This window comes from Engystomops pustulosus, chromosome 7 (assembly GCF_040894005.1).
Source record: "Engystomops pustulosus chromosome 7, aEngPut4.maternal, whole genome shotgun sequence".
NCBI classification, from domain to species: Eukaryota; Metazoa; Chordata; class Amphibia; order Anura; family Leptodactylidae; genus Engystomops; species Engystomops pustulosus.
This window is the reverse complement of record NC_092417.1, coordinates 123,688,050-123,714,058: the sequence shown is the minus strand read 5'-3', so window position 1 is coordinate 123,714,058 and position 26,009 is coordinate 123,688,050. Positions and strand designations below refer to the sequence as shown.

At 46.8% G+C, this 26,009-nt stretch overlaps 1 protein-coding gene across 3 annotated transcripts in view; it reads left to right on the top strand.

The window, feature by feature from the left end:
• Positions 1–26,009, top strand: part of NECAB2 (N-terminal EF-hand calcium binding protein 2) — a 535,939-nt gene that overhangs the window by 345,964 nt on the left and 163,966 nt on the right. For all 3 annotated transcript variants that reach the window (XM_072117736.1, XM_072117738.1, XM_072117737.1), the window contains one exon: positions 24,202–24,338. In XM_072117736.1, the coding sequence (XP_071973837.1) occupies positions 24,202–24,338 (137 nt within the window). The remainder of the gene's footprint in view (positions 1–24,201; positions 24,339–26,009) is intronic.

Genomic DNA, 26,009 nt, shown 5'->3' with positions numbered 1-26,009 from the left:
CTACTAAAACATGACACACACATGAAGACCAAACCACGCTCCCTATGCATATTTAAGCATTGCACAACATTTTACAACACCCTACAGGATCTATGCAGCCAGGAAATACCTGTTCTTTAACCCCTTAACGCTCTGCGCCGTAGCTCTACGGCACAGAGGTATAAGGGATGTATGAAGAGGGCTTACGGGCTGAGTCCTCTTCATACAAAGGTGGGGGTTTTTGCATTTTGCACAAAACCCCCACCACTAATAACCGCGGTCGGTGCTTGCACCGATCGCGGCTATTAACCCTCTCAACGCCGCCGACAAAGTAGCTGGCGGCGTTTAAAAGACGGCGGCGCGCGGGCACCGCCATCTTTTTTACGATTGCCGCGCCCCCGAACGTCATCGGGGGGCGGCGATTGGTTACCATGGTAGCCTCGGGTCTTCTTTTGACACGAGGCTACATGGCTTATGCAGGTTCGTTACAATGAGCCAGTGGCTCATTGTAATGTATGACCTGCAAAAATGCCATATATTGCAATACTGTAGTATTGCAGTATATGGTAGGAGCGATCTGACCATCTAGGGTTAATGTACCCTAGATGGTCTAAAAAATAGTGAAAAAAAAAAGAAAAAAAAAAGTTTAAAAAATAAAAAAATTAATAAAATATTAAAAGTTCAAATCACCCCCCTTTCCCTAGAACGGATAGAAAACATAATAAACATTAAAAATCACAAACATATTAGGTATCGCCGCGTCCCAAAATGCCCGATCTATCAAAATATAAAAACGGTTACGGCCGGCGGGAAATGGCGCCCAAATGTCCGAAATGCGACTTTTACACACTTTTTACATAACATAAAAAGTGAAATAAAAAATGATCAAAATGTCGCACAGACCTCAAAATGGTAGCAATGAAAACGTTGCATCATTTCGCAAAAAATGACCCCTCACACATCTCCGTGCGCCAAAGTATGAAAAAGTTATTAGCGTCAGAAGATGGCAAAAAATTTTTTTTCTTTTTTGTACACATTCGTTTAATTTTTGAAAATGTATTAAAACACAATAAAACCTATATAAATTTGGTATCACCGCGATCGCACCGAACCAAAGAATAAAGTAGGCATGTTATTTGGAGCGAAGAGTGAAAGTCGTAAAAACTGAGCCCACAAGAACGTGACACACGTGCGGTTTTTTTTCAATTTTTCCACATTTGGAATTTTTTTTCAGCTTCGCAGTACATGGCATGTTAAAATAAATAACATTACGGGAAATTAAAATTTGTTACGCACAAAATAAGCCCTCACACAGGTCTGTACACGTAAAAATGAAAAAGTTATGGATTTTTGAAGTTGGAGAGCGAGAAATGAGCCGAAAAACCCTGCGTCCTTAAGGGGTTAATGTGATTAGTCATGATTCGATTCGAGCAGAGAATATAGTTAAAAGATGCTTTTAGCAATCAGAGATATATACCATTGCAAATGCATTGTGTATTTTTTATAGATCAGATATTTTTTATTGAAGTTTTCTAATTTTACCCCTTACACATTAACCCCTTACCGAAGCACGGCCCTTACATTAACCCCTTACTGAAGCGAGGGTGTCTAATTGCACATTGTAATGTATGTGGATGAAAATCCACATATACTGCCATACTGTAGTATGGCAGTATATGGTAGGATCGATCAAACAACCTAGGGTTAAAGTACCCTAGGGGAACTAAAAAATAGTACAAATAAAAAAAGTTGAAAATTTTTTTTTTTATAAAAAACCCTTAAATTTAAATCACACCCTTTCCTTAGAAATCATATAAATAAACAGTAAAATCCAAGCCCACAAGAAAACTGCGCAATTGCGTTTCTTCACCATTTTCACTGCATTTGGAATTTTTTTACTGCTTCCCAGTACACGACATGGAAAATTAAATACCATGTCTATGAAGTGCAATTTGTTACACAGAAAACAAGCCATCATAGAACTCTTAACATGTAAAAATAAAAAAGTTATACATTGTTGAAGGTGGGGAGTGAAAAATGGAAATGAACAAACAAAGGGCCAGGTCGGGTTAAAAGTAAACATTACAATTACAGACACAGCACAATGCATAACATATAGAGATGAGCGAGTATACTCGTCCGAGCTTGATGCTCGTTCGAGTATTAAGGTACTCGAAACGGCTCGTTGCTCGGACGAGTATTTCCCCTGCTCGAGATCGAGCATTTAATTAAAAAAACACAGTGAAGAACAGTGAAGAATAGAATAAAAATAGTGAACACAGTGAACACAGGATCATTTAAGTTAAAAACACAGTGCAGAACACAGTGAAGAATAGATTACAGATGTTCGGCACATCTGCTTACCTGTCGGAAGATACGCGCGGAACGGCAGCAGGGAGACATCAAGCAGCAGGGAGACATCAAGCAGCAGGGAGACATCAAGCAGCAGGGAGACATCAAGCAGCAGGGAGACATCAAGCAGCAGGGAGACAGACATCGGGCAGCACCACGGGGGACACAGACATCGTGCAGCAGCCCGGAGGACACAGACATCGGGCAGCCGCCCGGGGGACACAGACATCGGGCAGCAGCCCGGGGGACACAGACATCGGGCAGCCGCCCGGGGGACACAGACATCGGGCAGCCGCCCGGGGGACACAGACATCGGGCAGCCGCCCGGGGGACACAGACATCGGGCAGCCGCCCGGGGGACACAGACATCGGGCAGCCGCCCGGGGGACACAGACATCGGGCAGCAGCCCGGGGGACACAGACATCGGGCAGCACGGGGGACACAGACAGCGGGCAGCACGGGGGACACAGACATTTGCCAGCACGGGGGACACAGACATCGGGCAGCACGGGGGACACAGACATCGGGCAGCACGGGGGACACAGACATCGGGCAGCACGGGGGAGACTTCAGTGGAAGAAGAGCAGCGGATCCCGGGACAGCGTATCACCCCGACAAGTAAGCAGATGTGCAGAACATCTGTAATCTATTCTTCACTGTGTTTTTCACTTAAATCATCCTGTGTTCACTGTTTTTATTCTATTCTTCACTGTTCTTCACATCTGATAACTTGTCGGGAGATAATATACGCGCAGAACAGTGAAGAATAGATTGCAGATGTTTGCATACATCTGATCACTTATCAGAAGACATTCTTTTTCAGTTAATTAACACATTTTATTCCTGAACCATGGTCCCTTTGAAAAATGCTCGGGTCTCCCATTGACTTCAATGGGGCTCGTTATTCGAGACGAGCACTCGAGCATCTGGAAAAGTTCGTCTCGAATAACGAGTACCCGAGCATTTTAGTGCTCGCTCATCTCTAATAACATACATATATCCCTATCCCTACACCCCCCACCCCCTTCCCATATATATCAGGTATGTCAGTATTCATACTTAGAGGAACAGTTTATATATCTCAGGGTGGTGACAAAAAACAATAAGTCACCCATGTAGTATATCATACCACTTTACATGGCATCAGATCAACAATTCACAAACTGCACAAGTGCAAACATCTGATAAGAAAGAGAGCCTCCCAGATCCATAAGTGCCTTACTAGGCAATTTTGGTACTTCCAACCAGCGGCCCTACAGCTTCTCAAATTTCTTGGGGCATCTCCTTTTCAGATCAACTCCCCATTCCAATCTTATAATGTCATTCACTTTATTAATAAATTCCTCGATGGTGGGAGGAGATCCCTGTATCCATTTTGCAGCTATAGTCTTGCGTGCTAGGTAGAATAGTTTCCTCATACATAATAAGGTCACATCATATCATTCTACAATTCCTAGTAAACAAAACCTGCGATCTGGCTCTAGATCCACTGAGAGCACCATCCTGATCAGATGTAACACTCTTATCCAAAAATCCCCCAGCTCCTGACACTCCCATATCATATGCAACAGCTTGTTATCTGGTGCTGAGCACCTAGGGCAACATGAATTGGACTTAATGCCAATCCTATGTAATAGGCTCAGATTTTATAAACCCTGTGGATGAAATAGATCTGTTATCATCAGATATGGGCCCCACATCTACTTCCCACTTCTCCTTTATTGCTAAGGGAGAAGGTATTCTTTTAATAGGTGCATATATATTCCTGAAATGCATCCCCGGGCATTATCCCCAGACACTGCAAATTTAAAGACAAACTTATGCACTAATTGAATCAAGCCTTCCCGTGCAGACTTCTCATATGCATGTCTTACCTGTAAGAATCTATAAAATTCTTCTCGCCACTTGCAAGTTAAGCAGAGGCGCATGTATAGTCAACGCCTTGCTTGTCACTATGTTCCTGCAGGACTATGCTAGATGTAATAAAGAATCCATTGTACATGTGAATCATTAATGATATGTGAGAATCTATTGTCCATAAGAATGATATGTGAGAATCTGCTGTATTTGTATATATATGCTGGTGTGTGTAAATGGAGCTAGGTATATCGGGATACAATGTAACTGGAAGAATTCTACATGTATGTGATTTCGAGAGTAGTATATTGATGGGTATGTAGTAGAGATGAGCGAGCACTAAAATGCTCGGGTACTCGTTATTCGAGACGAACTTTTCCCGATGCTCGAGTGCTCGTCTCGAATAACGAGCCCCATTGAAGTCAATGGGAGACTCGAGCATTTTTCAAGGGGACCAAGGCTCTGCACAGGGAAGCTTGGCCAAACACCTGGAAACCTCAGAAAAGGATGGAAACACCACGGAAATGGATAGGAAACAGCAGGGGCAGCATGCATGGATGCCTCTGAGGCTGCTTAAACGCACCATTATGCCAAAATTATGGGCAACAGCATGGCCATGACAGAGTGACAGAATGAAGCTAGATAGCATCTAAAACATCCAATAATTGACCCTGACACTATAGGGGACGGCATGCAGAGGCAGCGGCAGCAGCGGCAGGCTAGAGAGTGTCTTGGCAACATACCCCAAATGGACTCAGGCTTAAAACCAATGGGTGGCAGAGAGGAACCAAAGGAGGTGAGCAAGAAGCGCTCAAAAAATATATGTAAATGATAAAAGTTTGCCAGTATATTTTGTGGATTACACAGCAGGGTGGCGACAAAGTTAACAAGTTTGATGTGGAAGCCATGAAAACAACCCAAAATTCTGCCTGACACAGCTCGTTTGATAAGGGGACCATGTATGGAGGCAGTGAACTAGTAGTAGATTAAAGGTGCTGCAGTTAAAACTATGTTAGTTGTATCTTGGGATGGAGCTGGCGCTCCGCTGCCAGGCGAGCTTTCGCCAATCCAAGCCCCTGTCTCTAGGCTACTCCCCAAACAGCACTTCTAAGAACCTTTTGTATAAGATCAAGTGTAGTAGCGTTCTTATAAGTTTAGGATATGGCGGGTGAGGGGAATGTAAACAGATGCGCAAGAAGCGCTGAAATAATATCGGTAAATGATAAAAGTTTGCCAGTATATTTTGTGGATTACACAGCAGGGTGGCGACAAAGTTAGCAAGTTTGATGTGGAATGCCCTGTAATAGCTCTTGGGCGGTGTGCCTTTTATCGCCTAGGCTCAGCAGTTTGAGCACCGCCTGCTGTCGCTTAGCGACGGCACTGCTGCTGTGCCTAGAGCTACCGACTGATGGCGCCATGCCCACGGATGGTAATTCGGAGGAGGAGGAGGTGGAGGAGGGGTGGGAGGAGGAGGAGGTATAGTAGGCCTTTGAGACCTGGACCGAGGTAGGCCCCGCAATCCTCTGCGTCGGCAGTATATGACCAGCCCCATGGTCAGACTCGGTCCCAGCCTCCACCAAGTTAAGTGTAGTAGCGTTCTTATAAGTTTGGGATATGGCGGGTGAGGGGAATGTAAACAGATGCGCAAGAAGCGCTGAAATAATATCCGTAAATGGTAAAAGTTTGCCAGTATATTTTGTGGATTACACAGCAGGGTGGCGACAAAGTTAACAACTTTGATGTGGAATCCATGAAAACAACCCAAATTTCTGCCTGACACACCTCGTTTGATAATCGGACGATGTATGGAGGCAGCTATATGGACGACTTTTGGAGGTAGCAATGGAGACAACGTGTGGAGGCTGCTATGGAGACAATTTAATTTGGATAGTGCCTGTATGTGGCAGTCCAAAAAAGTTTTCAAACCAGAGGAGCAGGTAGGTGGCCCTCCAGAAAAATGAAATAGATTGAGTGCCTGTATGTGGCAGTCCAAAAAAGTTTTCAAACCAGAGGAGCAGGTAGGTGGCCCTCCAGTAAAATTGAATAGATGGAGTGCCTGTATGTGGCAGTCCAAAAAAGTTTTCAAACCAGAGGAGCAGGTAGGTGGCCCTCCAGAAAAATTGAATAGATTGAGTGCCTGTATGTGGCAGTCCAAAAAAGTTTTCAAACCAGAGGAGCAGGTAGGTGGCCCTCCAGAAAAATGAAATAGATTGAGTGCCTGTATGTGGCAGTCCAAAAAAGTTTTCAAACCAGAGGAGCAGGTAGGTGGCCCTCCAGAAAAATTGAATAGATTGAGTGCCTGTATGTGGCAGTCCAAAAAAGTTTTCAAACCAGAGGAGCAGGTAGGTGGCCCTCCAGAAAAATTGAATAGATTGAGTGCCTGTATGTGGCAGTCCAAAAAAGTTTTCAAACCAGAGGAGCAGGTAGGTGGCCCTCCAGAAAAATGAAATAGATTGAGTGCCTGTATGTGGCACTCCCAAAAATTGTTTAAAACAGAGGACCGGGTAGTTGGCCTCCAGAAAAATTAAATGCATAAAGTACTATAGCTAGAGCCAGTGGGCCCTGTCAAAAAATAGCCAGTTTCCTCTGCTTTAGTGTACAAAGAGGAGGAGAAGGAGGAAAATGAGGAGGAGGAGTGCATAAATTATTCAGGTTGAGCTTCCTTCACCTGGTGGACATTGGAAATTATGAGAAATCCAGGCTTTATTCATCTTAATAAGTGTCAGCCTGTCAGCGCTGTCAGTCGACAGGCGTGTACGCTTATCGGTGATGATGCCACCAGCTGCACTGAAAACCCGCTCGGACAACACGCTAGCGGCAGGGCAGGCAAGAACCTCCAAGGCGTACAGCACCAGTTCGTGCCACATGTCCAGCTTTGAAACCCAGTAGTTGTAGGGAGCTGTGTGATCATTTAGGACGATGGTATGGTCAGCTACGTACTCCCTCACCATCTTTCTGTAAAGATCAGCCCTACTCTGCCGAGACTGGGGACAGGTGACAGTGTCTTGCTGGGGTGACATAAAGCTGGCAAAAGCCTTGTAAAGCGTACCCTTGCCAGTGCTGGACAAGCTGCCTGCTCGCCTACTCTCCCTCGCTACTTGTCCCGCAGAACTACGCACTCTGCCGCTAGCGCTGTCAGAAGGGAAATACTGTTTCAGCTTGTGCACCAGGGCCTGCTGGTATTCATGCATTCTCACACTCCTTTCCTCTCCAGGGATGAGAGTGGAAAGATTTTGCTTGTACCGTGGGTCCAGGAGAGTGAATACCCAGTAATCGGTGCTGGAATAAATTCTTTGAACGCGAGGGTCACGGGATAGGCAGCCTAGCATGAAATCTGCCATATGCGCCAGAGTACCAACGCGCAAGAATTCACTCCCCTCACTGGCCTGACTGTCCATTTCCTCCTCCTCCAACTCCTCCAACTCCTCTTCTTCTGCCCATACACGCTGAACAGTGAAGGACTGAACAATGGTCCCCTCTTGTGTCTCGCCAACATTCTCCTCCTCTTCCTCCTCATCCTCCTCCACCTCCACCTCCTCCGATATGCGCTGAGAAACAGACCTAAGGGTGCTTTGGCTATCAACAAGGGAATCTTCTTCCCCCGTCTCTTGTGACGAGCGCAAAGCTTCCGACTTCATGCTGATCAAAGAGTTTTTCAACAGGCCAAGCAGCGGGATGGTGAGGCTGATGATGGCGGCATTGCCACTGACCATCTGTGTTGACTCCTCGAAGTTACTCGGCACCTGACAGATATCAGACATCCACGTCCACTCCTCATTGTAGACTTGAGGAAGCTGACTGACCTGACTACCAGTTCTGGTGGAAGTTGACATCTGGCAGTCTACAATCGCTCTGCGCTGCTGGTAAACTCTGGATAACATGGTTAATGTTGAATTCCACCTCGTGGGCATGTCGCACAACAGTCGGTGAGCGGGCAGTTGGATGCGGCGCTGCGCTGTCCTGAGAGTGGCAGCATCTGTGCTGGACTTCCTGAAATGCGCACAGATGCGGCGCACCTTCGTGAGCAAATCAGACAGTTCAGCGTTTCCTCAAGACATACCCCAATCTATCAGATTTAACACATGGGCCAGGCATGGCACATGTGTCAGTCTGCCGAGTTGCAGAGCCACCACCAGGTTACGGCCGTTGTCACACACAACCATGCCTGGCTTCAGGTTCAGCGGTGCCAGCCACAGATCAGTCTGCGCCGTGATGCCCTGTAATAGCACTTGGGCGGTGTGCCTTTTATCGCCTAGGCTCAGCAGTTTGAGCACCGCCTGCTGTCGCTTAGCGACGGCACTGCTGCTGTGCCTAGAGCTAGCGACTGATGGCGCCATGCCCACGGATGGTAGTTCGGAGGAGGAGGTGGAGGAGGGGTGGGAGGAGGAGGAGGCATAGTATGCCTGAAAGACCTGGACCGAGGTAGGGCCCGCAATCCTCGGCGTCGGCAGTATATGAGCAGCCGCAGGGTCAGACTCGGTCCCAGCCTCCACCAAGTTAACCCAATGTGCCGTCAGCGATACATAGTGGCCCTGCCCGGCAGCACTCGTCCACGTGTCCGTGGTCAGGTGGACCTTGTCAGAAACGGCGTTGGTCAGGGCACGGATGATGTTGTCTGACACATGCTGGTGCAGGGCTGGGACGGCACATCGGGAAAAGTAGTGGCGGCTGGGGACCGAATACCGAGGGGCGGCCGCCGCCATGAGGTTGCGAAAGGCCTCGGTCTCTACTAGCCTATAGGGCAGCATCTCCAGGCTAAGCAATCTGGAGATGTGGACATTAAGGGCTTGGGCGTGCGGGTGGGTTGCACTATATTTCCGTTTCCGCTCCAGCGTCTGGGGTATGGAGAGCTGAACGCTGGTGGATGCTGTGGAGGATCGTGGAGGCGACGATGGGGTTTTTGTGCCAGGGTCCTGGGCAGGGGGCTGACTATCAGCTGACACAGGGGAAGGAGCAGCGGTGTGCACGGCCGGAGGTGAACGGGCTTGGTGCCACTGAGTGGGGTGTTTATCATTCATATGCCTGCGCATACTGGTGGTAGTTAAGCTAGTAGTGGTGGAACCCCTGCTGATCCTGGTTTGGCAAAGGTTGCACACCACAGTCCGTCGGTCATCCGGTGTTTCCTTAAAGAACCTCCAGACTTCTGAAAATCTAGCCCTCGCCGCGGGAGCCCTCGCCACGGGAGCTTCACTACGTGACACATTTGGCGCTGATGCACCTGCTCTGGCCCTGCCTCTCCGTCTGGCCCCACCACTGCCTCTTCCAACCTGTTCTGGTCGAGGACTCTCCTCCATCTCAGAAGCACTGTGTTCACCCGGCCTCTCAACCCAGCTTGGGTCTGTCACCTCATCATCCTCCGATCCCTCAGTCTGCTCCCCCCTCGGACTTCCTGCCCTGACAACAACTTCACCACTATCTGACAACCGTGTCTCCTCATCGTCGGACACCTCTTTACACACTTCTTCCACTACGTCAAGAAGGTCATCATCACCCACAGACTGCGACTGGTGGAAAACCTGGGCATCGGAAAATTGCTCAGCAGCAACCGGACAAGTGGTTTGTGACTGTGGGAAGGGTCCAGAAAACAGTTCCTCAGAGTATGCCGGTTCAAATGCCAAATTTTCCTGGGAGGGGGCAGACTGGGGGGGAGGAGGCTGAGGTGCAGGAGCTGGAGGAGTGGCGATTTCGGTGACATGGGTGGACTGCGTGGAAGACTGACTGGTGGACAAATTGCTCGAAGCATTGTCGGCAATCCATGACATCACCTGTTCGCACTGTTCTGGCCTCAACAGTGCTCTACCACGAGTCCCAGTAACTTCAGACATGAACCTAGGGAGTGTAGCTCTGCGGCGTTCCCCTGCTCCCTCATCAGCAGGTGGTGTCTCACCCCGCCCAGGACCACGGCCTCTGACCCCTGCAGTAGTTGGACGCCCACGTCCCCGCCCTCGTCCTCTACCCCTAGCCCTTGGGTTAAACATTTTGAAAATGAAAGTTATAACTTTAATTTTTTTTTAACTTTTTTTGTGTTTTTTTGCGTTTTTTTTTTTTTTGTGTTTTTTAGTTTTTAAAACCAAACGATGCTATCCTATTGCTATGGCTATTTTCTAGCCAAGTATGAAAGCACACTGCTATGCCAGATGAGATGACGCTGAGTTATTAAAAAAATAAACGTAAAATAAAAAGAAACTGGCAGACTGTGCCTAATTGAAATCAAACCCCTAATAAATTTTCCCACTTCGGTCTTTGCGATGGATATGTGCGTCACTAAGCGCTAAACACAACTGTCGCAAGTCTCACTACAAATTCCTCACAATATGGTAGTAGATGCAGTACAGCAAGGACAGCCACCAGCAGATCAACCAGAAATAAAATATATATAACGCTATTGTAGGCCTAAGTAAGCCGTTTGGATTCTCCTATGGCTATTTTCTAGCCAAGTATGAAAGCACACTGCTATGCCAGATGAGATGACGCTGAGTTATGAAAAAATAAACGTAAAATAAAAAGTAAATGGCAGACTGTGCCTAATTGAAATCAAACCCCTAATAAATTTTCCCACTTTGGTGTTTGAGGTGGATATGTGTGTCACTAAGAGCTAAACACAACGGTAGCAAGTCCCCCTGCAAATTCCTCACAATATGGTACTAGCTGCAAATAAAAAAAAAAAATGTATAACGTTATTGTAGCCCTTAGAAGGGCTGTTGGGTTCTTGTAGAATCACTCCTGCCTAACACTATTCTAATAGAACAGCCTAACGCTTTCCCTGACCAGCAGCAGCTCTCTCCCTAGCGGCATCCAGACACAGAATGATCCGAGCAGCGCAGGCAGGGGCTAGTCTATTCCAGGGTCACCTGATCTGGCCAGCCAACCACTGCTATCGACGTGTAAGGATACCACATCATGCTGGGTGGAGTGCAGAGTCTCCTGGCTTGTGATTGGCTCTGTTTCTGGCCGCCAAAAAGCAAAACGGCGGGAGATGCCATTTTCTCGAGCGGGCGAAGTATTCGTCCGAGCAACGAGCAGTTTCGAGTACGCTAATGCTCGAACGAGCATCAAGCTCGGACGAGTATGTTCGCTCATCTCTAGTATGTAGCAATGAAAGTGTGAGGAACATGAAAGAAAGAGTCTAGTTATGTATTGCAAGAGTTGTGTAAGAGGATAAGAAGTGGGGGGAATGGTCCTATAGGTTGTATGTTTTTATGTGACCATCAGGGTTGGTTGTAGACAAAGTGGGGCCCTGGGTAAAACTAAAAGTGGGGCCCCAAAATAATACTATTTATGGACAGTCACTAAGAGGATCCCTTTCTGGGTCGGGGTGTTAATATGTAGCCACATTAGGCGAAGAGGATTAAATGTTCATCGCTCAATTTTCACAAAAAAACTTTTCACAAAATTTCACAAAATTTTCACAAAAAATCACAAAATAGAAGGCAATCAGAGAGCATTTATGTTCTTAGATTGTTCTGGATAGGAAAGGGTTAAAAACATAACCATTAGTTGATATTTTCCCTTATCAAAATTTAGTGATATATAAAGTCAATATTTACATAATCTGTGAGGTGCAGGCAGATCCTGTGTGCAATATTGAACAAATTCTCACTGTAGCCTGAGTGTCTGGAAGGGGGTATATCTTCGGCTCACCTATATTCACACTTCTTGTTTCCTTTGGAGGAGGAGACTCTGCACTCCACCCAGCATGACGTGGTACCCTTACACGTCAATAGCAGTGGTTGGCTGGCCTGATCAGGTGACCCTGGAATAGACTAGCCCCTGCCCCCGCCGCTCGGATCATTCTCTGTCTGGATGCCGTTAGGGAGAGAGCTGCTAATGGTCAGGGAAAGCGTTAGGGTGTTCTATTAGAATAGTGTTAGGCAGGAGTGATTCTACAAGAACCCAACAGCCCTTCTTAGGGCTACAATAACGTTATATATTTTTTTTTTTATTTGCTTGTTGGCTGGGCTTGCTGGCACTAGTAGTGCAGCTTGTACCACATTGTGAGTAATTTGCAGGAAGACTTGAGATCGTTGTGTTTAGCTCTTAGTGACACACATATCCACCTCAAACACCGAAGTGGGACAATTTATTAGGGGTTTGATTTGAATTAGGCACAGTCTGCTGATTTATTTTTTTTAACTTTTATTTACTTTTATAACTCAAAGTCATCAGGCACAGCACAAAATCCAGTTGTGTGCTGTCAGTGTAGGTTAGAAACTAGCCATAGCAATAGGATAGCATCGTTTTGTTTAAAAAAAAAATAAAAAACACAAAAAAAACAAACAAACAAAAAATTTACAGTTTACACTTTAATTTTGAAAATGTTTAACCCGAGGGCTAGGGGTAGAGGACGAGGGCGTGGACATGGGCGTCCAACTACTGCAGGGGTCAGAGGCCGTGGTCCTGGGCGGGTGAGACACCACCTGCTGATGAGGGAGCAGGGGAACGCCGCAGAGCTACACTCCCTAGGTTCATCATGTCTCAAGTTACTGGGACTCGTGGTAGAGCACTGTTGAGGCCAGAACAGTGCGAAGAGGTGATGTCGTGGATTGCGGACAATGCTTCTAGCCATTTGTCCAACAGTCAGTCTTCCACGCAGTCCACCCATGTCACCGAAATCAGCACTCCTCCAGATCCTCCACCTCAGCCTCCTCCCTCCCAGTCTGCCCCCTCCCTGGAAGATTTGGCATTTGAACCGGCATATTCTGAGGAACTGTTTTCTGGACCCTTCCCAGAGTCACAAACCATTTGTCCGGTTGCTGCTGAGCTATTTTCCGATGCCCAGGTTTTCCACCGGTCACAGTCTGTGGGTGATGATGACATTATTGACGTAGCGGAAGAAGTGTGTAAAGAGGTGTCGGATGATGAGGAGACACGGTTGTCAGACAGTGGTGAAGTTGTTGTCAGGGCAGGAAGTCCGAGGGGGGAGCAGACTGAGGGATCGGAAGATGATGAGGTGACAGACCCAAGCTGGGTTGATAGGCCGGGTGAACACAGTGCTTCTGAGACGGAGGCGAGTCCTATACCAGAACAGGTTAGAAGAGGCAGTGGTGGGGCCAGACGGAGAGGCAGGGCCAGAGCTGGTGCATCAGCGCCAAATGTTTCACGTAGTCAAGCTCCCGTGGCGAGGGCTAGATTTTCAGAAGTCTGGAGGTTCTTTAAAGAAACACCGGATGACCGACGGACTGTGGTGTGCAATCTGTGCCAAACCAGGATCAGCAGGGGTTCCACCACTACTAGCTGAACTACAAGCAGTATGCGCAGGCATATGAATGCTAAACACCCCACTCAATGGCACCAAGCCCGTTCACCTCCGGACGGGCACACCACTGCTCCTTCCCCTGTGTCATCTGCTAGTCAGCCTGCCCAGGACCCAAACACCTCCCGTGCGAAAACCCCATGTTCGCCTCCACGATCCTCCACAGCATCCACCAGCATTCAGCTCTCCATACCCCAGACGCTGGAGCGCAAAAGGAAGTATAGTGCAACCCACCCACACGCCCAAGCCCTCAACGTCCACATCTCCAAACTGCTTAGCCTGGAGATGCTGCCCTATAGGCTGGTACAGACCGAGGCCTTTCGAAACCTCATGGCGGCGGCCGCCCCTCGGTGTTCGGTCCCCAGCCGCCACTACTTTTCCCGATGTGCCATCCCTGCCCTGCACCAGCCTGTGTCAGACAACATCATGCGTGCCCTGACCAATGCCGTTTCTGACAAGGTCCACCTGCCCACGGACACGTGGACGAGTGCTGCCGGGCAGGCCCACTATATATCGCTGACGGCACATTGGGTTAACTTGGTGGAGGCTGGGACCGAGTCTGACCCTGGGGCTGGTCATATACTGCCGACGCCGAGGATTGCGAGGCCTACCTCGGTCCAGGTCTCTCAGGCCTACTATGCCTCCTCCTCCTCCCACCCCTCCTCCACCTCCTCCTCTGAATTACCATCCGTGGGCATGGGGCCATCAGTCGCTAGCTCTAGGCACAGCAGCAGTGCCATCGCTAAGCGACAGCAGGCGGTGCTCGAACTGCTGAGCCTAGGCGATAAAAGGCACACCGCCCAAGAGCTATTACAGGGATTGTAGACTGCCAGATGTCAACTTCCACCAGAACTGGTAGACAGGTTAGTCAGCTTCCTGAAGTCTACAATGAGGAGTGGACGTGAATGTCTGATATCTGTCAGGTGCTGAGTAACTTTGAAGAGTCAACACAGATGGTCAGTGGCGATGCCGCCATCATCAGCCCGCTGCTTTGCCTGTTGAAAAACTCTCTGGTCAGCATGAAGTCGGAACTTTGCGCTCGTCACAAGAGACGGGGAAGAAGATTCCCTTGTTGATAGCCAAAGCACCCTCAGGTCTGTTTCTAAGCGCATATCGGAGGAGGATGAGGAGGAAGAGGAGGAGAATGTTGGCGGGACTGAAGAGGGGAGCATTGTTCAGTCCTTCACTGTTCAGCGTGTATGGGCAGAAGAAGAGGAGTTGGAGGAGGAGGAAATGGAGCGTCAGGCCAGTGAGGGGAGTGAATTCGTGCGCGTTTGTACTCTGGCGCATATGGCAGATTTCATGCTAGGCTGCCTATCCCGTGACCCTCGGGCTGATCTTTACAGAAAGATGGTGAGGGAGTACGTAGCTGACCATACCATCGTCCTAAATGATCACACAGCTCCCTACAACTACTGGGTTTCAAAGCTGGACATGTGGCACAAACTGGCGCTGTACGCCTTGGAGGTTCTTGCCTGCCCTGCCGCTAGCATGTTGTCCGAGCGGGTTTTCAGTGCAGCTGGTGGCATCATCACCGATAAGCGTACACGCCTGTCGACTGACAGCGCTGACAGGCTGACGCTTATCAAGATGAAAAAAGCCTGGATCTCTCAGGATTTCCATTCTCCACCAGGTGAAGGAAGCTCAACCTGAATAATTTATGCACTCCTCCTCCTCATTTTCCTCCTTTCCTCCTCTTTGTACACTAAAGCAGAGGAAACTGGCTATTTTTTGCCAGGCCAACTGGCTCTAGCTATAGTACTCTATGTATTTAATTTTTCTGGAGGGCCACCTACCCGGTCCTCTGTTTTAAACAATTTTTGGGAGTGCCACATACAGGCACTCAATCTATTTAATTTTTCTGGAGGACCACCTACCTGCTCCTCTGGTTTGAAAACTTTTTTGGACTGCCACATACAGGCACTATCCAAATTAAATTGTCTCCATAGCAGCCTCCACACGTTGTCTTTTTAGCTGGCTCCACACGTTGTCTCCTTTGCTACCTCCACACGTCATTGCCATAGCTGCCTCCAAAAGTCATCGATATAGCTGCCTCCATACAATTTTGGGTTGTTCTCATGGCTTCCACATCAAACTTGTTAACTTTATCGCCACCCTGCTGTGTTATCCACAAAATATACTGGCAAACTTTTATCATTTACCGATATTATTTCAGCGCTTCTTGCGCATCTGTTTACATTCCCCTCACCCGCCATAACCCAAACTTATAAGAACACTACTACACTTGATCTTATACAAAAGGTTCTTAGAAGTGCTGTTTGGGGAGTAGCCAAGAGACAGGGGCTTGGATAGGCGAAAGCTCACCTGGCAGCGGAGGATCCCAAGATCCAACTAACATAGTTTTAACTGCAGCACCTTTAATCTACTACTAGTTCACTGCCTCCATACATCGTCCCCTTATCAAACGAGCTGTGTCAGGCAGAATTTTCAGGTGTTTCACCAGATACATAGTGGAACTCGGCCCATCTGTCGCCGCCATGCTGGAGACCTGAAGTTGCAATCATAGCAGCGCAATATGAATGCCCCATACCATCGCTCTTAATCATGGAACCATTTCCGAAAAAACAATTAAAAATAGAACCACGGGGGGCGTGGCTAGCGAATGGCGGGTTAGGACGCACAGACTGAGTGCTCCGCTCCGGAACCCGGCTATCTACCAGCGCAGCAGGCATTAAACACCTCTTACCTTAGCCATGATGGTGGGCAAAGGCGGCAGGAACACCGGGAGATCCCGCCCGAGGAAAGAAACCGGGAGCTTGTCCACCTTTTTCGAGCCGGCAGGCTCCGTCAGCAAGAGGCCGGCATCACCCAAGATGGCCGCCGGCACTGTGAGCGCCAGCACTTCCTCCCCGAGGACACAGGGGAGAGAGAGACTGCCCCAACAAGTGCCTGTGACAGATGCCTTGGCAGCCGGTCGGGAGGCAGATGAAGTGGGGGTAGCCGATACCGGACCACAAAGGGAGGCACCACGCACCACTCCGGTCCAGGTAGGAGAGAGAGTGAGCCCAGTAATGGGGTCTGCTCCAACCCAGCGCGCTCAAGCCACGTGGGCAGACAAGGTGGCCTCACCAACACTAGGAGGAAGCCAGCAACATGACTCCCTAGAGGAGCGTGCGATAGCTCGCAGTCCCCGGTCAGAACGGGATGCCCCCCCCTCTCCAAGATCACCAGAGATATTGGGGGAAGCTCACAACAGCATGCATGTGGGAAAACAAGCTGGGCTCTCCACACCAAGCCCTGGGGCCCACTCTGCCTCTATGGGGGCCTCTCCACGATGGGCATCTCCCCACAGCCCTAATCCCTCTGTCAAGCCTCCTGCTTCAGGCGATGGAGGGCATTGGCCTGGTGCCTCCTCACCTGCCTCACGTGCCAGTGATGAGTGGGACTGGAGGGCCCATATAATGGCGCTACCCACGAGAGAAGACCTTCAAACCCTTTTAGGGAAGATGGAAGCCTCGCATAAGAAAGACATGGAGGACATTAAGTCAGAGATTAAGCATGTGGGACACAGAGTCCTGGAGCTGGAGGACCAGCAGGAGGACCTGCGTGATATTATTCATTCTCATAAAGAGGTAATTCTACAACACACATCTCAAATAGCTGATATTATGGATCATCTCGACGATATTGAAAACCGTCATAGGCGGAATAATTTGAGAATACGTGGCCTCCCAGAAGAGATTTTGCCGGAACAACTAGAGACTTGGGCTCAGAAATTCTTTGGTAACTTGTTACAAATGTCTCCCAGCAAGAAGATTGAGATTGACAGGATACATCGCACACTTGGTCCGCGCTCCTCTGATCCTAAACGTGCGCGAGATGTCATATGTCGCATACATTTTTACAGGGAGAAGGAACGTATCCTACAGCGGGTCCGAGACTCTGGGGGCATACAACATGGAGACTCATCCATTCTGATCCTACCAGACTTAGCCAGACGTACACTATTCCTAAGGAAAGCTCTTAAGCCCCTTCTGCAGCTCCTACGGGACCACGACATCCCTTACAGATGGGGGTACCCTTTCCAATTGTTGGCCAGGAAAGATGGAAAGACTGCTTCATTCAGACGTCTTGGAGATCTACCCAAGTTCCTAGGAACTTTTGAGCTACCAATGGTGTCATTACCAGATTGGCCGAGTCCGATCTCTCTGCCTGTGTCACCGCCGAGGGAACAATGGAACAAACAACAAAGGGATCCCAAGAGACCCAGAAGTGCTGCCTCTACGAGTGGATACCCCTGAAGCCTCCACTATCTTGGTTTATTGTGAATTTCCCACTTGTAACGCCCAGTTGGGGGCACCTTAGAGCGCTATTGTTGCACAATATAAGATTTGTTACGCCTGCTGCCGTATACCTGGCCTGTTGAGCCATGTTCTCTCTTAGGGTTTGGTGCTAATGCACAACCGTCATAAGCTTGTCTAGTTCCCAAGTAGGGTTAGCAACAATTTGTGTTGCTCAGTGCATAGCACCTAAGCATAGAATAATATATTGCACTGTATATACTGGCTTCCTAGTTTCCTTGGGACTGGGAACCTGGTGTACAGATTGCTTGTTTCCTTTTATTTTAGTATAAAGTCTGCCATTTGAGCTCCCCTGTCTGTCCTTGTTTGTCTTTGTGCGTCTTACCCTTTTCTCCTCTCCCTTTGGTGCGAGTGACATCACTGCCGAATCACTATGTCTAACCTGTCCTTTGCCACATTCAATGCTAGGGGCCTAAATAGCCCAGGAAAGAGAGGGCAAATTCTATACAAATTCCATAAATTGCGTGTTCAGATAGTCATGTTCCAAGAAACGCACTTTAAAACCTCTTGTATGCCGGTGTGTCGTAATAAGTTCTATAATGTCTGGTTTCATGCTCCAAATCCTGTTCAGAAGTCCAAAGGGGTTTCCGTGGCATTTCACTCTTCCTTTTCTCCGCAGGTCCTGGACTCTAGGGTGGATCAAGAAGGCAGATTTCTCTTTCTTAAGATATCTGTAGCAGGCTCAGTATACACCCTGGCTAACGTATATTTTCCAAACGTAGGACAAATCGCGTACGGTCTTTGTCTCTTGGAGAATTTGGCAGAATTTGCTGGGGGATCGGCCATCATACTCGGAGGTGATCTGAATGTACCGCTTGATCCAAGCCTTGACACTTCTGAAGGTAAGTCCTCAATTTCTTTTGCAGCCACCCGTAGACTCAAACAAGCAATAGCCAAATTGAACTTAGTAGACCTTTGGAGAATACTACATCCTACACTTAGGGATTATAGCCATTACTCTAGTGTGCACAACACATATAGCCGTATTGACACTATTCTGATCTCCCACTCCCTTCTTGATCTCGGTCCTACATGCTCCGTTGACTCTATTTTGTGGTCTGACCATGCGCCGGTATTGGGAGCGATCAGACCCTATCCTCAGAAGAGAAAAACATTTTCTTGGCGACTAAACGACCACTTGCTAAAAGATGTCTTATGTCTGACTGAGATCAGGACGGCCTTAGAGAGATTTAAAACAGGCAACATAATTGATTCTAGTAATGCCCCGACAATGTGGGAAGGGTTAAAATGTGAACTCCGTAGAATATTCATGTCTCATGGGGCTAGACTCAAGAAACAAAATGCCTTTAAACTAAGGACCCTGCTAGCTACCCTGACTTCCCTTGAGTCTGCAAACAAGAGGCAGAAGACTGATGCCCTAAGAGCAGAGTTATCTTCTGTTAGACAACAAATCCTACAAATCTTGGATCAAAAAACGTTATGCACGAGAGATCGGTTGCGTTTTGGTTACTTTGAATATGGTAACAAAAGCGGAAAATGGCTTTCTAGGGCCCTACACCCTAGGTTACTTTCCTCAAGGGTGATGTCTATAAACTCTCCTACTAAGGGTGCACTCCATAGTCCCTCAGAAATCCTTGAGGAATTCAAAGAATTTTATGAAAACCTCTATAATATACCAACACATGCAGACCCGAACAGGAAAGAGGAGATCGCTGCGTATTTATCTAAATTTGCCCCTAAAGGCATCTCACAAGAGATAGCACAGGGACTAGAAGGTGAATTTATGCCAGAGGAACTTTCCCAGGTGATCAAGGAATTGAAAGTGGGCAAGAGCCCGGGCCCTGATGGCTTCTCCCCGCGCTTTTATAAATTATTGAAATCGGATCTGATAGATCCCCTCTTGGCCTCATATAATGCAATCGCAAAAGGAGCTTCGTTTCCCAAACAATCTTTAATGGCGCATATCTCTGTAATCCCAAAACCGGGAAAGGACACTACACACTGCGCCAATTTTAGGCCCATATCCCTTATAAATATAGATATAAAGATATACTCCAAAATGATAGCGCAGCGCTTGCAAAAACTGATCCCTGGCCTCATTCATAAAGAGCAGGTAGGCTTTGTCCCAAATAGAGAAGCCAGAGATAATACAATCAAAACAATATCCCTGATGCATGCTGCTCGCCGTCATAAGATCCCTACGTGCCTACTCTCTGTGGATGCCGAAAAGGCATTTGACAGGGTTAGTTGGGACTTTATGGAGCAGACACTTCAACAGATAGGTCTCGGTCCTCTCATGCTGGCGCGTATAATGGCCCTATACCAGCATCCGACGGCTATGGTCAGGGTTAATGGGGACCTTACTGCACCATTTAATATAAGTAATGGGACCCGTCAAGGGTGTCCCCTCTCACCGTTACTTTACATCCTAGTAATGGAATCCCTGGCGAATGCCATCAGAACCAATGAATCCATTAAAGGCTTAAACTTGGGCGGTTATCACCATAAAATGGCCATTTTTGCGGATGACCTACTACTATTCATCACACAACCACGCATAACACTCCCTACGGTTATGGTAGAGTTTAAAATTTTCTCCGAACTCTCTAACTTCAAGGTGAATCTCACCAAATCCGAAATACTTAATGTAAACCTGCCTGACACCCTAGTGGGAGAGATTAGGGGCGAATTTCCCTTTCGTTGGGCTGAGAAATCTATCACGTATTTGGGGATACAGATCCCAATGGACTTGTCTAGTCTGTTTCAGGTAAACTACCAACCCCTCCTGACCACAATCGAGAAAGATCTCCTCGCATGGAAGCGCTTACCACTTTCTTGGTTCGGAAGGATCAGTGTAATTAAAATGGACATATTACCGAAATTACTTTACTATTTCCAGACAATTCCCCTACGTATCGCTTCTCCCTTCTTTAGCAGACTCAAGGGAATAATCTCAAGATTTGTATGGGACTCATCTAGGCCCCGTATGTCACACAATATTCTCACCAGACCCAAAGAACTAGGTGGAGCAGGCCTGCCCGACATGGGCTTATACTATGAGGCCTCTATGCTGGCATACATGGTTGACGCAGTTTTAAGTTCACCCTCTAAGCTATGGGTGATGTTAGAAGTCTCCCTGAATTCGACTCCCTTGGGAGCGTCTCTGTGGCTTTCTGCCACAAATCGAGGGATACCCCTGGTCCGCACACCCCTATATAAAACGCTTATTGGTGTCTGGGATATAATGAGGAAACGCCACAATTTGACGTCCATACCTGGTCCTATGTCACCAATATTCTTAGACCCTAGATGCCCTCTGAGGGACATGACCCCGGAATTGTTCGGACTTCCACCAAACGAGGTGGTGCAAATAAGGCATGCTTTAGTAGATAGGGACGTGCACTCCCTGGATGGATGGTTCCCCACAAACATGAGGGGTAGTAGGTGGTTTATGGCTAAGCAGCTGAGTAGTTTTATCCAGTCATTAGGACCCACACAAGCGCTTACACGGGAAGTGACATTTATAGAGCGTATTTTCACGAATAAAACTGCTCCTAGACATTTGATTTCTACAGTCTACGGGTGGTTGCTGAAGGAGAGGGCTGCGAAAATACAAATCCCATATAGACAAGCATGGGAAAGAGCTTTGAACAAATCATTTTCTGAGGAGGACTGGGACAAGGCGGCCATCCTGACTCATAAAATCTCTGTGTCAGCACAAATTCAAGAGACAAACTTTAAAATCATGGCCAGATGGTACCGAACCCCAGCAAAGTTACATAGGATGTTCCCTTCGGTGTCTGATGTTTGCTGGAGATGTGGCCGGGAGCAGGGTTCCATGCTGCATGTCTGGTGGTCCTGCCCTGGGGTTCAGGATCTGTGGAAGGGGGTCTTTGCTCTTTACAACAAGTTATGGTCAGATACTATTACACCACTTCCAGAGCTTGGGCTGCTGTCTATGTTCCCGGGTTCAATTTCAGCGGCGAAGAAAGGCTTTCTGAGACACTGCATTGCTGCCACTCGCCAAATAATTCCCAGGCTCTGGAAGTCCAGTATGTGCCCAACAAGAGCCCAGTGGGCAGAGGCTCTGAATAATATAATGAGGATGGAAGAAATGAGAGCCATAGAGGGGTTGACGGACTCGCAGTTCGATAAATATACTAAGACTTGGTCCCCCTGGATAGATTTCCGCAGCTCAACGGAATTTGCATCTTGGATAGAGGGGGTATAGATTAGATAGGAGATATTTTAGGACCAGGTGGACGAATCCTCGCACCCCTTACCTACCCCCCCTTCCCCCTTTGCTCCCCCTTTTTCTTTTCCTTTTTTTTTTTTTCTTCCCCTATTGTGCTCCTTCCCTCCTACCCTTCCTCCACCCCTAATGTGGTTCCCGATATATGTTTGTTCTATGTGAGTAATGTTGTTAATCTTGTAGTTATGTTAATCAAGTTATAGTCCTATACGACTTCTTTCTTTGCATCTTAATATAGAGTTGGCCTTTATTACAGCAGTAATATTATGTTTCATGAAACGGCTATTCATTTTTCTAAATTGTACCTACGGTGTATGACATTTGTTCTATATACACTATGATACGTATACTGACTTAGTTTGCACTTGTTCCAATGTTAATACTTTGAAAGTTTTTATATGTCATCTTCAATAAAAGTCTATTGAACAGAAAAATAGAACCACTATGCTATTCCATTATTCCTAGGTGATATATTCAAACGACCCGGCCTGCTTTGAAAATTATAATTTTTTCAAAGTAAACGCTTCTGGCCCCCAGGTCCATTTTGGGTGGGGAGGAGCCGAGAGACAGGGGCTTGGACAGGCGAAAGCTCGCCTGGCAGCGGACCACCAGCTCCATCCCAAGATTAGGCAGCCTCAGAGGCATCCATACATGCTACCCCTGCTGTTTCCTGTCCATTTTGCCTCCACAATCCTCCACAGTGTCCACCAATGTCTCCATGCGCAACTTTCAACTCTCTATACCCCAGACGCTGGAGCACGAGAGGATATGCAGCACATCATCCCCTTATCAAACGAGCTGTGTCAGGCAGAATTTTCAGGTGTTTCACCAGATATATAGTGGAACTCGGCCCATCTGTCGCCGCCATGCTCGAATAGCATCGCAATATGGATGCCCCATACTGTCGCTCTTAATCATGGAAGTCGTCTCCATGGCTGCCTCCACATTTCGTCCCCTTATCAAAAGAGCTGTGTCAGGCTCACTTTTCGGGTGTTTCACCAGATACGTTATGGAACTTGGTCCCTATGTCGCCACCATGCTGTGTTATCGACTAAATATACCGTCAACTTTTGTTCACATAGGAAATAATTTCAGCGCTTCTTGCTCACCTCCTTTGGTTCCTCTCTGCCATCCGTGGTTTGAAGCCTGAGTCCATTTAGGGTATGTTGCCATGACACTCTCTAGCCTGCCGCTGCTGCCGCTGCCTCTGCATGCCGTCCCCTATAGTGTCAGGGTCAATTATTGCATGTTTTAGATGCTATCTAGCCTCATTCGATCACTCTGTCATGGCCATGCTGTTGCCCATAATTTTGGCATAATGGTACGATTAAGCAGCCTCAGAGGCATCCATGCATGCTGCCCCTGCTGTTTCCTGTCCATTTCCGTGGTGTTTCCATCATTTTCTGAGGTTCCCAGGTGTTTGGCCAAGCTTCCCTGTGCAGAGCCTTGGTCCCCTTGAAAAATGCTCGAGTCTAGCGTTTTTTAAATCCCTTACTTACTACTACAAATATAAACCTAACATCCATAAAAAAAGGAAACATATAACAATTTATGGAAATATAAAGAGGACAAATGGCAAAAGGTTTCTACAAAAATAAAAAATTGTGGAACTTTGAAAATTGTAATTCTTTTTCAAAATCTTAAATTATTGAATTTTTACCCCCCCCCCCCAAAAGTAACTGATTAGCGAAATTATACTACTAACATAAACTATATACCAACAATTTCTCACGAGAAAACATTCTCAAAATCAAGGTATTTTTTAAGTTGTTGAAAAGTTATTGCTACAGGAAGAGACACTGGTCAAATTTTTTTAAAAAGGACTGAGCGTTAACATACAAACAGTCTATGTCCTTAAGGGGTTAAAGGTGCACCAAAAAAGGGGCATTCTGTTGGAGCAGTGCAGGGTGCACCAGATTTATGAAGAATGTGCACCACAATTCTTGAATCTGGTGCACACTTCACAGGCAAACTAGTGCAGATTTCACAGTTTTTGATAAATGTGGGCACTCGTGTCTGGAGAAGCCAAAGGAGATTTAGAAGCAGAATACATGGACAGTTCCTCTGAGGTAGCGTGCTTTTGTGACATTCTGTACCTTTAGGCTCCTGAAATATAAACACCATAGTTATTGAGAAGACTTTTAATGTGCAGATGTCATATGTGGCTGCTTAACCACATTCCCCACCACTTGAGTATATCAACCATGTGGACTTCTCTTCACAGGTGTATGAGAAGGGCACCAATGTTGACCAGTTTGTAACCCGGTTTCTACTAAAGGAGACAGCCAATCAGATTCAGTCTCTTTTCAGCTCTGTGGAGAGTGCCGTGGACGTCATAGATGAGCAAACTAATCCGATTAGGTGAGTTACCTTTGCTTAGCTAATATACGGACATTTAATTTTTCTAAAACATGCATGTTTCGCTTTAGGTTTTGTTCAAGAGATTGAAAAAAGTTGCTCCAGGTATACTTGGGAGTGCCATATTTTCTTTGGGAACAAGGAATATTTTACAAGCACAAGATCAGCCATCATGTGTGTCTGGTGACCCATTTCACTAATACACTTTAACCCCTTCCCAACCTAGAACTAAGATGTATGTCCAAGTCAGCAGTAAATTCCTGTCCCTGGATGTACATTTTTGTCCTCTAATGCTGTCACTGTAACAACTGCCTATGGTGAAAGCTGTGCTGGAGCCCTGCTGTATGCAACAGCTGGGCCCCGATATAATAGCTGGGATTGCGGTAGCCACAATTCCAGCTATTTAACAGTTAAGGGGGTTTCTGTACCTGACCCTGTGCAGGCCAGGGGTGCTGATGATGAAGGACCCCAGGACTGCCTTCAGCAGCATAATGACGAATCCTGTAGGAAACAGGATCTGTCAATGTGCTTGTAAACCAAACAGATGACTGCTTATTCAAGTTCCAAAGTGGGACTGTAAATAATGAAAAAAAAGAATACAAATTAAAAAAAATGTATAAATAAAAAAATTAAAAAAGTTTTAAAATGCCCCATAAATGATCAAATACCCACTTATAAAAAAAGGGAAAATCAGCACACACCTAAGGAAATGCTGTGTCCGTAACCCATACAATAAAATCAATACTAAGTGATATTCAGTGAATATCATAAAAAATAAATAAAAAACACCAAAAATTTGGATTTTTGCTCATCCAACTAAACAAAAAAGCATTAGCAAAAAGTCACATTTGCACCACAATGATTCCAATAAAAGTACAACTCATCAGGTAAAATATAAGTCCTAATGCAGCTCAATCATTAGAAAAATCATAAAAAATATGTTACATCTCTTAGAAGATGGTGTCAGGTAAGTTTTTATTTGTTTTTATTCTCTAAAATTACTCAAACATAAAAAAAGCTATATAAATGCAATATGACTGTAATCGCACTGAGCCATAGAACATAAATAACATGTTTAAAAACAAAAAATAAAACTTACCCCTTGCAACCATGGATGAAAATGCATCTCCAAGTCGGGTAGCTCCTACACCTGGACGTGCATTTTCGTCCTGCACGGAACTGTAACTGCATTACAGAGAGTCCATCCTCTGGGCAAAGTCCTTGGTGAAGGAAAAAGCAGCAAATATAATATACAAAGGGTCTCCTCTTGAGGTGAGGGACACAGTCCTTTGAAGTGGTAGTTGTTGTTCTGCTGTCAGCAGAGAGGGCTCATAGCTCAACTGGGGAACAAATAAAGAGTCCCAGGATAGTCTCTGGCTCTATAAGGGTAATGGGTGCAGCCCAACTGGGAGAAAAATCGAAATGGCAAATGTCATATTTACAAGATGACAATGGGCTTCAGCCCATCAGGGAACTACTCACTAGGACTGCAGGGTCAGAAAAATGCGCCTGTTTATGGTTACAATTCTTCTGCTGGGAAAGCTTGTACTCCTGCATATATGCAGGAGCCTTTCCTTTTGTCTCCCGTTAAGATTTCCAGAGTGCCTGTTGAGGGAAAATCACTGTTTCATCATCATCGTCCTCGGTGTCAGGCACTGGAGCTGAAGGTGCCTT